The following is an 11,358-nucleotide window of genomic DNA, read 5'->3' on the forward strand; positions in this document are numbered from 1 at the left end:
CATGTATTTAGAGCACGTCCACCCCCTCAAACCTGCCCCCTCTGCATTGCAGCGAGGGCCGGTCTTGCACTCTTGCATCTTATGTGGTTTCTCAGCTTCAGCTTCTGATAATGCAGCAGATTGCATTCTCCTTTTTACTGGAGTTCTAAACATGTAAAGCCTTGACATCGGTAGTACATGCTGCAAGTGGAATGGTTTGATTCAGGAAGATTTGCATCAGGAATAAGACATGTGTGACCTTGTCTCATGTATTTATCAACAGCACATGAAGTTATTGACTTCATTTTGTGCAGCATTAGATATGCATGTGTGCCCCTCATAATGGGATTTTAAAAATGACCTAATATCTTACTATATGACTGCTAGTGAATGTGTTTTTATGTGTTTTATTTTGGAATCCTGTTTGATCTCTTCACTATTACAACAAGACTTGATATGCAGATGTGCACGGGCTTCCTCCTGTAGATAACAAAGACTACGACGCCTACCTGTCCTACACAAAAGTGGACCCCGACCAGTGGAGTCAGGAGACCCGAGAGGAGGAGCGCTTTGCCCTGGAGATCCTGCCTGACGTGCTGGAGAAGCATTATGGGTATAAACTCTTCATTCCAGACAGGGACTTGATCCCCACAGGAAGTAAGCTCTCTTTCGCGCAAGGTTCATTGTGTCACGTGTTGTATGACTTGGTGCCGTGCTGTGCTGTGTTGTGTTTTACAACTGTGTCGTGGCACAAGCGGACCTGCAAGACCTTTTGTCAGACCTGCGCTCAATTGGATGGGGGCCATGGAGGGCTCCTCTTTACAGTGTGTGTTATTCATTTTAAGTTTGGTCCAGTGGAACCTCAATGAACACAATCTTTTGATTTGCTCATATTTACATTTTAAATTTCACCATTCTCGAGGCAAATTCTAATACAAAGTGCTGTTCTTTTTTGGCAAGTGAGTGACTGCACGCCAAATTGTCATAATAAGGTAAGTTCAGTAAACTGAACTTATGAAAGTTTCCCATTTTGGGGAAACTGAACTGTGTATTTTCATAATTATAGCATAGAAAACTTTATAAATAGGGGGTTTAACATTATTAGAACCCTCTAGACATGAAATAACACCCCTATAGTCATGTTTATAAAGATATAAAAGACATAATATAGACTCACAAGGTAGCAGTGGGAGAATTCTGTGTTGTTCTTTTTTGGCTCTCTGTTCTGCGCAGAACTTCCTGTGGCGGCTATTGTCTCACCAATGTAATATTACTGACACCTAGTGACCAGTGTAGAGTACTACATGTCATCTTTGAGTGCGTCTACAGAATATCTTATATCTATAGTTTAGTCAATTTACCATTCTATTCTTGGAAATGTTTAATTTAGGCAAATGTTATGTAAAACTAGCTTAATAAGCATAATATGAACTAATAATAGGCCATAATCAACCACGAAACTGCAATAATTAAGTATTACTGTGCTTCAGATTTGGCGGCCGAGTGGTTAGCACGCAGACCTCACAGCTAGGAGACCAGGGTTCAATTCCACCCTTGGCCATCTCTGTGTGGAGTTTGCATGTTCTCCCCGTGCATGTGTTTTCTTCCGGGTACTCCGGTTTCCTCCCACATTCCAAAAACATGCTAGGTTAATTGGCGACTCCAAATTGTCCATAGATATGAATGTGAGTGTGAATGGTTGTTTGTTTATATGTGCCCTGTGATTGGCTGGCCACCAGCCCAGGGTGTACCCTGCCTCTCACCCAAAGACAGCTGGGATAGGCTCCAGCACCCTCCGCGACCCTCGTGAGGAAAAGTGGTAGAAAATGAATGAATGTACTTCAGATTCAAACTGCATTCATATTTAACAAATGTGAGTTGAAAAACGTACACAATTTGGGTTGCCGCTTGTTATTAAGAGGTTACGGTGGGTCCTGAAGCCAAACCATTTGAGGACCAGCAGAGCCAATCGCAGTTGTTTGTCACCTCCCGTGTGTGCCACCCATTAGACTGTGTGTAGCGTGTACAATGCACTATTACATTTAACTTAGCTTTAGACACTTTAAATTGTGATTGTAATTTCTAGGCTAGAATCAGAAAAATCCAGATTTCGGCTCTGGGAGTGAGATAGGAAAAGAGGCGAGCACACAATTTGCAGCAGTGGTGGTACCATATATTATAAAGTGAAAACCAGAACAATACAATCCACAACACTAATTTACAAATTTACATTTCAATGAGCTCAATTTACAAAACACATTAATCTCATATACTGAGAGTCCCAAAAAATAAAACAGTCCAATGGTCCAGTAATCGAGTGTCCAGAGGTTCAGGGGTGGAGGAAAGGAGTGAAGTTTTTATGAAGGCCAAAGAGGGACAAAAGGGAAAAGGACGGCTGCAAAGCCTCCTACCAGCCCGGTCAGAGCAGAGCAGGTGGGTGAATCTGGGCTTCAAGCTTCCAGGCGTGTTGCCTCAATGCAGGGTTCCTAGCTTGCCATCAAAAACCTGGCCTATGTAAAATAGGACCAGCAGACATCAATTCATGTGCACACAACCATTCTAATTACCTATATAATACAAGTCGTATCATAACTTCAATTGTACAATATATAATTTATAATAAATAATTGCACTTATGTATTATTCATTATAATCAACTAGTATTAATTTATCATCCAATTAATCAATTGAGAGAACAGTGACAAACAAAAGGTACTAATAAACGGTGCTAATGCCGTTTAGCAATGACATGTCAACACTCACCAATTCCATAGGATCGAACACTGCTCTTTTTAGTTCAGCGTTGCATCGGTGGACGGCCCCTATATTCCGACCACGTATGTAAAATGTTTAGACATTTTCCACGTACAAACTTCAACAACGAAACGAAACTTTTAAATACCTGCAGCGATTCTCTCCATGCGCCCCTCACCGCTACAGGTGTGTAGTCCCTTCCGGACTATATATACGTCACTGATTGGCGGCGCACCGTCACGTGACTTGGTTAGACACCGTCACGTGACCTAATGACGTTGCACCCCGAAACATTGTACGCATGGTAAATTTAATTAATATTTATATTATTTATATAACTTTATTTTCCATCTTAAATATTTATATTTATTTTCTATCTGGGTTACATGTGACTTAACGTAAAAGTCTTGCAAAATTTGTGGAAGCCTTGCAGGAAATATGGTGATCATGCACTGTTTTGTTTTTGGGGGGTTTTGTGCAAATATTTGTGATTGAACGACCGGGAGACGTTGGACTTGAGAGGTTCCACTGCAATAAAGCATAGCAATGCAATTAGCAGGAAGCGGCAACTCTGCTGCTCCCATCCATGGTCCCTATCCAGTACTTACTCACTGCATGCTGCGCAATCCACCAGCTCTTTGTGCATGTGCATGCCTTGACGCATTGCTCTGGAGGACACTCACTACGACATGCCCGCCCCCTGAAGGACACCCATACTACCACCATTACCCTCTTATCGTTGATGGGCTCATCATTAGGATGAGCTGGATGACATCACCATCAGCGCCCCTTTGTGTACTCGCATCTACTGCTAATTATGCTCGTCTATGGCATCGTTCCAAGGTCAGACACTGGGACGGTGATTATGTCTTCAATGTGAGGGGACGGTAATATGTGGAAAATGGCATATAAATGCAAGGAGTTGTGCAGAATTAGAGGAAATAAATTTATACTGCTGTCGAGATAAACTATGTCATAATGGCAGCGTATTCTGCATTATTCAGCTTTTGTATGCTACACGTCCCATATTAAACTGGAATAGCCTGGTCGGCGCCGTCCCGTGCAGGCGCTTCATGCCAGAAACGAGTCCCTACATTGTCACTTGTTTGTATTGACTGAAATTCTTCTGGTCACCCTTTCAATGTTGAATATTTATGTTGTATTTAGGTTTCACCAGTGATCATTTCCAGGATGACACCAGACTACTTAGAGGTACTTTTCTTCGCCAAGTTTGTCATGCTTGTCACAGGATGATCATGCAGCGGCATGGTGATGAGATTACTAGATGTGCACCTGCAATAACTAAAGCTGATTTGATACAATCAACGTAATGCTTTCCCACAAGCAGCGTTCGTTCCGCTTGAACAGAGATGCTCTATATTGGCTGTGATACCGATGTCCAATTCCAATATTGTCCAGCACTTCATTACAGATGACAGATTATTATTTCCTCAAACTGATGTCATGAATGAACACATTATGCTTCTTTTACTGTTTTACTGTACAGAAATAGCAAACAGTAAGGAAGACAAATGAGATGTACAGTATTTCCTGTTGGCTCAGTGTTGACTCACCTGTCATTTGAATACACAGCCCACAGTACCAGGGTGCAAATGGTAATAAAGATTGTTACAATCACGTCCTTGGTTGACTCCCATGCAACCGTAAATGAAACTGCTGTTCATGAGCTATTGTACGATTCATCGCCAGATCAAAGGATTACTGTTCCAAACCAAATGAGATGAACTGAAGTATACCTTAGTGGAAACATGGGTAAATATTACGTCTGTTAGTACAGGAGTTAAGATGTTTTAGTGTTTTGCTATTCAGCGACCACCGTAGCCCTCGCTGATGGTAATTCATGGTAATTCTGTGCAAAGCTCTCATTTTTTTCTATCCTGTCATACTGGGATTTCATGTGTATCGCTCAAAGGCATTCTTAGAATCGTTAAAAATGGAGCAATTCAAGCCAACAGCATTGCAAAGCAGCTTTTGTTGACAGAAAGTGATTGTAATGTGTGTGTTGTGTCCATAGCTTACATCGAGGATGTTGCACGCTGTGTGGACCAGAGCAAGCGCCTCATCATTGTGCTGACGCCCAGCTACGTGGTGCGGAGGGGGTGGAGCATCTTTGAGCTGGAGACGCGTCTGCGAAACATGCTGGTAACAGGAGAGATCAAGGTCATCCTAATCGAGTGTGCCGAGTTGCGTGGCATCATGAACTACCAGGAAGTAGAGGCCCTCAAACACACCATCAAAATGCTGACAGTCATCAAGTGGCGCGGGCCATCCAGCAACAAACTGGAGTCCAAGTTCTGGAAGCAGTTGCTATATGAGATGCCGTTCAAGCGCACCGAGCCACTGAGCATTTCCCACGAGCAAGCACTGGATGTCAGTGAGCAGGGGCCTTTTGGCGAGCTCCAGGCGGTGTCGGCCATCTCCATGGCGGCGGCAACCTCCACCGCCATGGCGACGGCACACCCGGCACACCCCACTCTCCACAACTCCTACCACACCCAGATGAGACAAAAACACTACTACCGTAGTTACGACTACGAGCTGACGCCAGGGGGGACACTCCCTCACCTGTCCTCCAGCAGGAACCAGCACACGTACTGCAACATCCCCATGACGCTCCTGAATGGACAGCGGCCTCAGTCCAAGTCCCCGCGGCAGCAGAGTTTGGAGGAAGGCCACAACAACAATGCTATGCTGCCACTGCTGCCCCGAGAGACGAGCATATCCAGCGTCATCTGGTGACAGACGCCCTGGACGGCCAGTTCTTATCAAAGTGGAATGACAAAAAAAAGCAGCTGTCTTTCTCCATGCCTGTAAGGACACATAAACATAAGCCAACACCGGCTAATATGGCTGGGAAAGTGTCGGAATACAGGGTCCTGTACATAGTGTTTGTAATTCTTTGTAGCATTTCTTTTTGTTGATGACATTCTTTATGTTGTGAGTTGGGACTCTTTGTGTTTGGGTTTCTGAAGCAACGTATTGTGTGTGTGTGCGTGTGTGTGTGTGTGTGTATGAAAGGGGGGTTCCAATGGCGGGTGTGGGATGGATCTCCAGGAGCGACGTCTCACACAAACTCAGGAGTCACAAGCCCCGAAGGGTGGGAGTGATACTTGAGAAATGCTTGGCTTGCATCGCTCTTCGTATCTGGATGATGTGGACTTGTTACTTACCTTAACAAATGATTCTATCACAGAAAATCAAAAACGTGTATTATTTTATGAAAAGAGTATATTTTTGTAACAGAGGGTTATTTGCGTGTGACGGAAGGACTTAAATAGCAAAGAAATTGCTTAGCTTAGTCATGCAGAAGTACATCACTCTCAGCCCTCTAATGGACATCCACTCTATGTCTTACATAGACATAAGAGGGAGCAAAAATACAGTACTGAAGTGCAAAAGTCTTTGGCCGGTTTTATATCTGGAACAAGATTGTCTCAACAAGTGCAGAACTTTTCGTAAAAGTGGGAGAAAAGTTACTTTAAAATGTAACAATTTACCAGGGAAGTAATTATTACATGACTTAAAAAACAAGAAAACTTTATTCCACAATCTCCCAAGTTTTCTTGCGACTCTTGTTGACTAACCGTTTAGTTTCCTGTGTAGTAATAGTAGTGAAAAATGGCGACTGAAGCAACATCCAGATCGTTGACAGAGCACTGACTGTATATGTGTTCCTCCATCTGTCAGTTAGCAGGCCTCTTCTGGGTTCATGGAGGAATAAATGACTGTATCCACTCAGTAAAATGTATTTTTGTGTAATGCTGCTATCTGTATCTATCTCATCTAGTCTATCCTATTGGATGAGGGGCCAGCGACCCACAGGTCTTCAGCCTCGTTGCTGTGGCTCCTTTCACAGTGCTAGAATATTATGTTTACAAGTGGAGAAAATGCCCATTTTTGAAGGGTTAAAAATATAAGCTAGTGGATGCATCATAGCTGACCCCTAACAAAGATAGTGTTGCCCTGAGACTTTTGCACAGTACTGTATTTGGGTAAAGTCGTAATTGTAAAGGGTAATAGTGTTAACACTGTTAGCGCACCCCTGGTAGCACCTTGGAAGGATCGGCAGCACCTTGATGCAACTACGCTGCTGATGATGGGGACGGAGGACAGAAGGAAGTGTGTCATCACCCGAGGCCACATCCCGTTCCGGCTGTCGGACTAGGGCTAAACCGCGTTAAGCCGAGCACCATCCCATCTTGCCAGCAGAACAGAGGCCAGTTATTCAATAGGGCTTTGACCTTCCAACTCAGGTTGATGTGTGTTATTAGTTTTCTGTGTGAAAGCAGGAATCAGTCATTTAATGACTGCATCTGGGTCATTATTTTTATTTGTATTGTTTCTTTTGTAAACTGTAATTTTCTTCAAAATAAGTGGCATCAAACGTTTCTATCCCAATGGCAACAGTTAAACTCTGATGCAGGATGTGCCTATCGAAGAATATAATAGTCCTGCCTTTGCAACTCTAGGTCACTCACGGTGGTTCACTATTTTCAGAGCTGTTTGACAGGGTTTTGCTTTGTGAATGTCCTTTACTTGTTTCATGTTGAATGAATGAGGGTGGATATGCGAAGTAAGGAGACCAATTCGCAACAGACGTTATCTTAAGGCACCTTTTACTGTAGGAGAACCAAAAGATATAAAAGTCAAGACACTGGAGCGGTCAGGTGCTCGGTTGGTTCTTCCTTTTAGCATTTTTACAACGAAATGAAGTATGTGAAAACACAAGCAAGTTCAAGGGAAGCAATTGTTGCGGCATCACTGACCATAAAGTTTCTCAGACCAAAGCTGGTTCACCCCAAGGGCAAAAACCAGCGTAATGAGGAGTGCAATAACCTCTACACTGGAGAGACCCAAGAACTCTTACTAACACAACTAAAACTTCCCATTTAATGCTAAAATTGACCTGTTGGGTCTGTCCGTTGGGGATGGTCAATATAGAGTTGGTAAACGACAATACTGTATGTCCTTCACATATCCCTTAACAACTTGTTTGTGGCCACTCATCCCATTGAATGGACGGTTTATGAGGGGAGAGATGTTAGGAGACAGTAGGTCTCCAAGACAATAGGTGATGGCGGTCTCGCCAAGGTAGAGGCCATTGCACTCCTTACTACCCGACAGTTTGTCTGTGGGTGTTCAACAAACAAAAAAGAGTCCAGTTGCCCAAATTCATCCTTCAACCGTGAATGGCTGGGAATCAACACAAACACTTTTTCATCAAAAAAATTATATTGACCTAGTTATCTTTTTGTTGTCTTTTTATTGACAGTTTCATTGAGTTGCAACAACAGGCCAGTCTTATGTGGTTTTTTTTTAAGCTGGGAAACTGAATTGAAAAAAAATGCGGCGAGGATGGCGCACGAGCAAAGTAGTGTGCACGTGACTCTGCATTGTAAAAATACAAAGATGAAGATTTAGAAGAAGACAATCGAGCCATAACAATCCCACTGAGTGCTTTGCAAAGCGGAAGCAGTCATTCAGGAGGGAGTTTCAAAGTCCCATTGCACCATTATACAATATGTTGTAAGTGGATGCCCATTTTTCTCTCACAATATTTGTGTTGACATGACTGTGATGAAGATGAGTAAAAATGACAAATATATAGCACAGTATTAATTCCAGGCACTTTCACAACAGCGGGGAGCCAAGGGTCTCTCCTGTTTCCGGCGTATTTTCTATCATGTATATGCAATGTACATGAAAAGAGATCATGTTATTAATTAAAAAAACACATTTACAGTCACACCACCCTAGTCGTTTGTGTCTTTGTGTGGAAGGACAGTGTCCCGTGGAACCTGTGTGATCTTTTAGGGACTGTCACACAATAGTTGGATTGACAGTAGTTTGGGTAACTTTTTAAAAAATTTGAAAACCTGTGTCATTATTTTTAAGATGCTTCCACTGAGAGCTTAGCTCAAAGGGTGTTTGTTCCATTACTTACTAAACTTACTAAAGAAATTATAAATAGCTATCATACATCACCATTCCGACTGTGAATCCTTTGATTGGTCTTTTTTTTAGGCTCTATGTGGCCTTGACCTTGTATGTTCTTCCATTAGGGACCAAAATGGACATCAAGACAGTGTTAATTGGCATGGTCTTCATGAGGTGGACAAATCAATATGTCATGCTTGTGCAAAGCAGTCATCGGGGCAGCTAATTGCATAGCGATAAAGCCCATCTTATGGCCTGCCTAAAAAGAAATAGCAGCCTTTAACGCTGCACGGTAGCAATAAAGCTAATTGCACAGATACACATTTACATACAAAAGCTCACACACAGAATACTGTTATGTCTGTGGCTATGATCGGTTCCAGCACCAGCAAAGCCAAGATGCTCCAAATGTGTGGCAAAACCTAAAAGTTGTTGACAGTCCCACGAGTTACACTTCTTTATTTTCATTTGGTAGTCTCCTGCTTCTTTGTGTTGAATTGTGTTTTGGGTATTATAATAATTTAGCTTCATGTACAGTATATATCAGTGCTATTTATATAAACATTGGCGATGTATGTCATCGGCCAATATATTGGTATATGTATTCTAAAACAATGTCAAATGTCCCAAGCATAGTGGCGATGAGCGCTTATTAAGCAAAAGAAAGTGTGACACTGCCATCTGGCGGACACTTTGCCGTTCTACACTTGGACCGATGACAAAAGCAGACACTAGCATTTTATGTCATTTTTGGGTGCTTCTGGGGCCCCTGTTGAGTGTGTGTGAGGTTTCCCCTGTTTTTCTGGACCAGGTAAGTGCATTAGAATCAAGTTGGGGAAAAAAACGACATACTAACCCCTTATGATTTTTGTCAAAAATCAGCGCCCTCAAACACTGGCCTTTTATGCTGTTTTTGGATGTTTCTGTGGCCCTGTTGAGTGAGTGTGAGGTTTCCCCTGTTTTTTTGGACCAGAAAAGTGCATTAGAAGCAAGTTGAAAAAAAAAAACCATACTAACCCCTTATGAATTTTGTCAAAAAGCATCACCCTCACACTGGCATTTTATGTAGTTTTTGGGTTCATTAGAAGCAACTTGAAACAAACTGGAAAAAAACGACGTACTAACCCTTTATGATTTTTGTCAAAAATCAGCACCTTCAAACACTGGCCTTTTCTGCCGTTTGTGGGTTCTTCTGGGCCCCCTGTTGAGTGTGTGTGTGGTTTCCCCTGTTTTTTTGGACCAGAAAAGTGCATTAGAAGCAAGTTGAAGAAAACAAAAAACAACATACTCCTTTGTGGATTTTGTCTAAAATCAGTGCCCTCAAACACTGGCCTTTTCTGCCGTTTTTGGATGCTTCTCATGCCCCTGTTGAGTATGTGTGAGGTTTCCACTATGTTTTTAACCAGAAAAGCGCATTAGAAGCAAGTTGAAAAAAACGGGAAAAAACAACATACTAACCCCTTGATTTTGCCAAAAATCAGCACCCTCGAACACTGGAATTTTCTGCGTTTTTGGATGCTTCGGGGGCCCCTGTTGAGCATGTGTGAGGTTTCCACTGTGTTTTTTTTGTTTGTTTTTTTGTTCGTTTGTTTTTTACCAGAAAAGTGCATTTTGGAGTCCCTTTTTTGGACCAGAAAAGTGCATTAGAAGCAAGTTGAAAAAAAACAGACAAAAACGACATGCTCATGATTATGATTTTTGTCAAAAATCAGCGCCCTCAAACACTGGCATTTTATGCCGTTTTGGGGTGCTTCTGGGGCCCCTGTTGAGTGTGTGTAATGTTTCCCCTGTTTTTTGGCCAGAAAAGTGCAATAGAAGCAAGTTGAAAAAAACTAAAAAAATGATTATGATTTTTGTCAAACATTGGCATTTTATGCCGTTTTGGGGTGCTTCTGGGGCCCCTGTTGAGTGTGTGTGAGGTTGCCTCTGTTATTTTACCAGAAAAGTGAATTAGAAGCAAGTTCAAAAAAATCTGAAAGAAATGATATACTAACTAACCCCTTACGTTTTTTCTCAAAAATCACCACCCTCGAACATTGGCATTTTATGCCTTTTTTTGGGTGCTTCTGGGGCCCCTGCTGAGTGTGTGTGAGGTTTCCCCTGTTTTTTTGGACCAGAAAAGTGCATTAGAAGCAAGTTGATAAAAATCTGAAAAAAACGACATACAAACCCCTTATGATTTTTGTAAAAAATCACCGCCCTCAAACACTGGCATTTTCTGCCATTTTTTATGCTTCTCAGACCCCTGTTGAATGTGTGTGAGGTTTCCCCAGTTTTTTTTACCCGAAAGGTGCATTAGAAGAAAGTTGAAAAAAACTGAAAAAAGCGACATACCCTTATGATTTTTGTCAAAAATCAGCGCCTTCAAACACAGCTCATTTTCTGCCTTTTTTGGGTGCTTCTGGGGCCCCTGCTGACTGTGTGTGAGGTTCCCCTGTTTTTTTGGACCGGAAAAGTGCATTAGAAGCAAGTTGATAAAAATCTGAAAAAAACGACATACTAACCCCTTATGATTTTTGTCAAAAATCACCGCCCTCAAACACTGGCATTTTCTGCCATTTTTTTATGCTTCTCAGGCCCCTGTTGAATGTGTGTGAGGTTTACCCAGTTTTTTTTTACCCGAAAAGTGCATTAGAAGCAAGTTGAAAAAAACTGAAAAAAACGACA

General features: G+C 42.2%; 1 protein-coding gene across 2 annotated transcripts in view; it reads left to right on the forward strand.

The window, feature by feature from the left end:
• The window catches only part of LOC131104878 (interleukin-1 receptor accessory protein-like 1), a 132,852-nt gene extending 125,385 nt beyond the window's left edge, over nt 1-7,467 (forward strand). The window contains exons 10-12 of one of the 2 annotated variants that reach the window (XM_058052521.2): nt 466-636; nt 3,901-3,945; nt 4,769-7,467. In XM_058052521.2, the coding sequence (XP_057908504.1) occupies nt 466-636; nt 3,901-3,945; nt 4,769-5,493 (941 nt within the window). In that variant the 3' untranslated portion in view covers nt 5,494-7,467. The remainder of the gene's footprint in view (nt 1-465; nt 637-3,900; nt 3,946-4,768) is intronic. The other variant, XM_058052523.2, reaches the window with a different exon arrangement.
• The last annotated feature ends 3,891 nt before the right edge of the window (nt 7,468-11,358 follow it).

This window comes from Doryrhamphus excisus, linkage group LG15 (genome assembly GCF_037039965.1).
Source record: "Doryrhamphus excisus strain RoL-2023G ecotype Guam linkage group LG15, RoL_Dexc_Guam_v1.1, whole genome shotgun sequence".
NCBI classification, from domain to species: Eukaryota; Metazoa; Chordata; class Actinopteri; order Syngnathiformes; family Syngnathidae; genus Doryrhamphus; species Doryrhamphus excisus.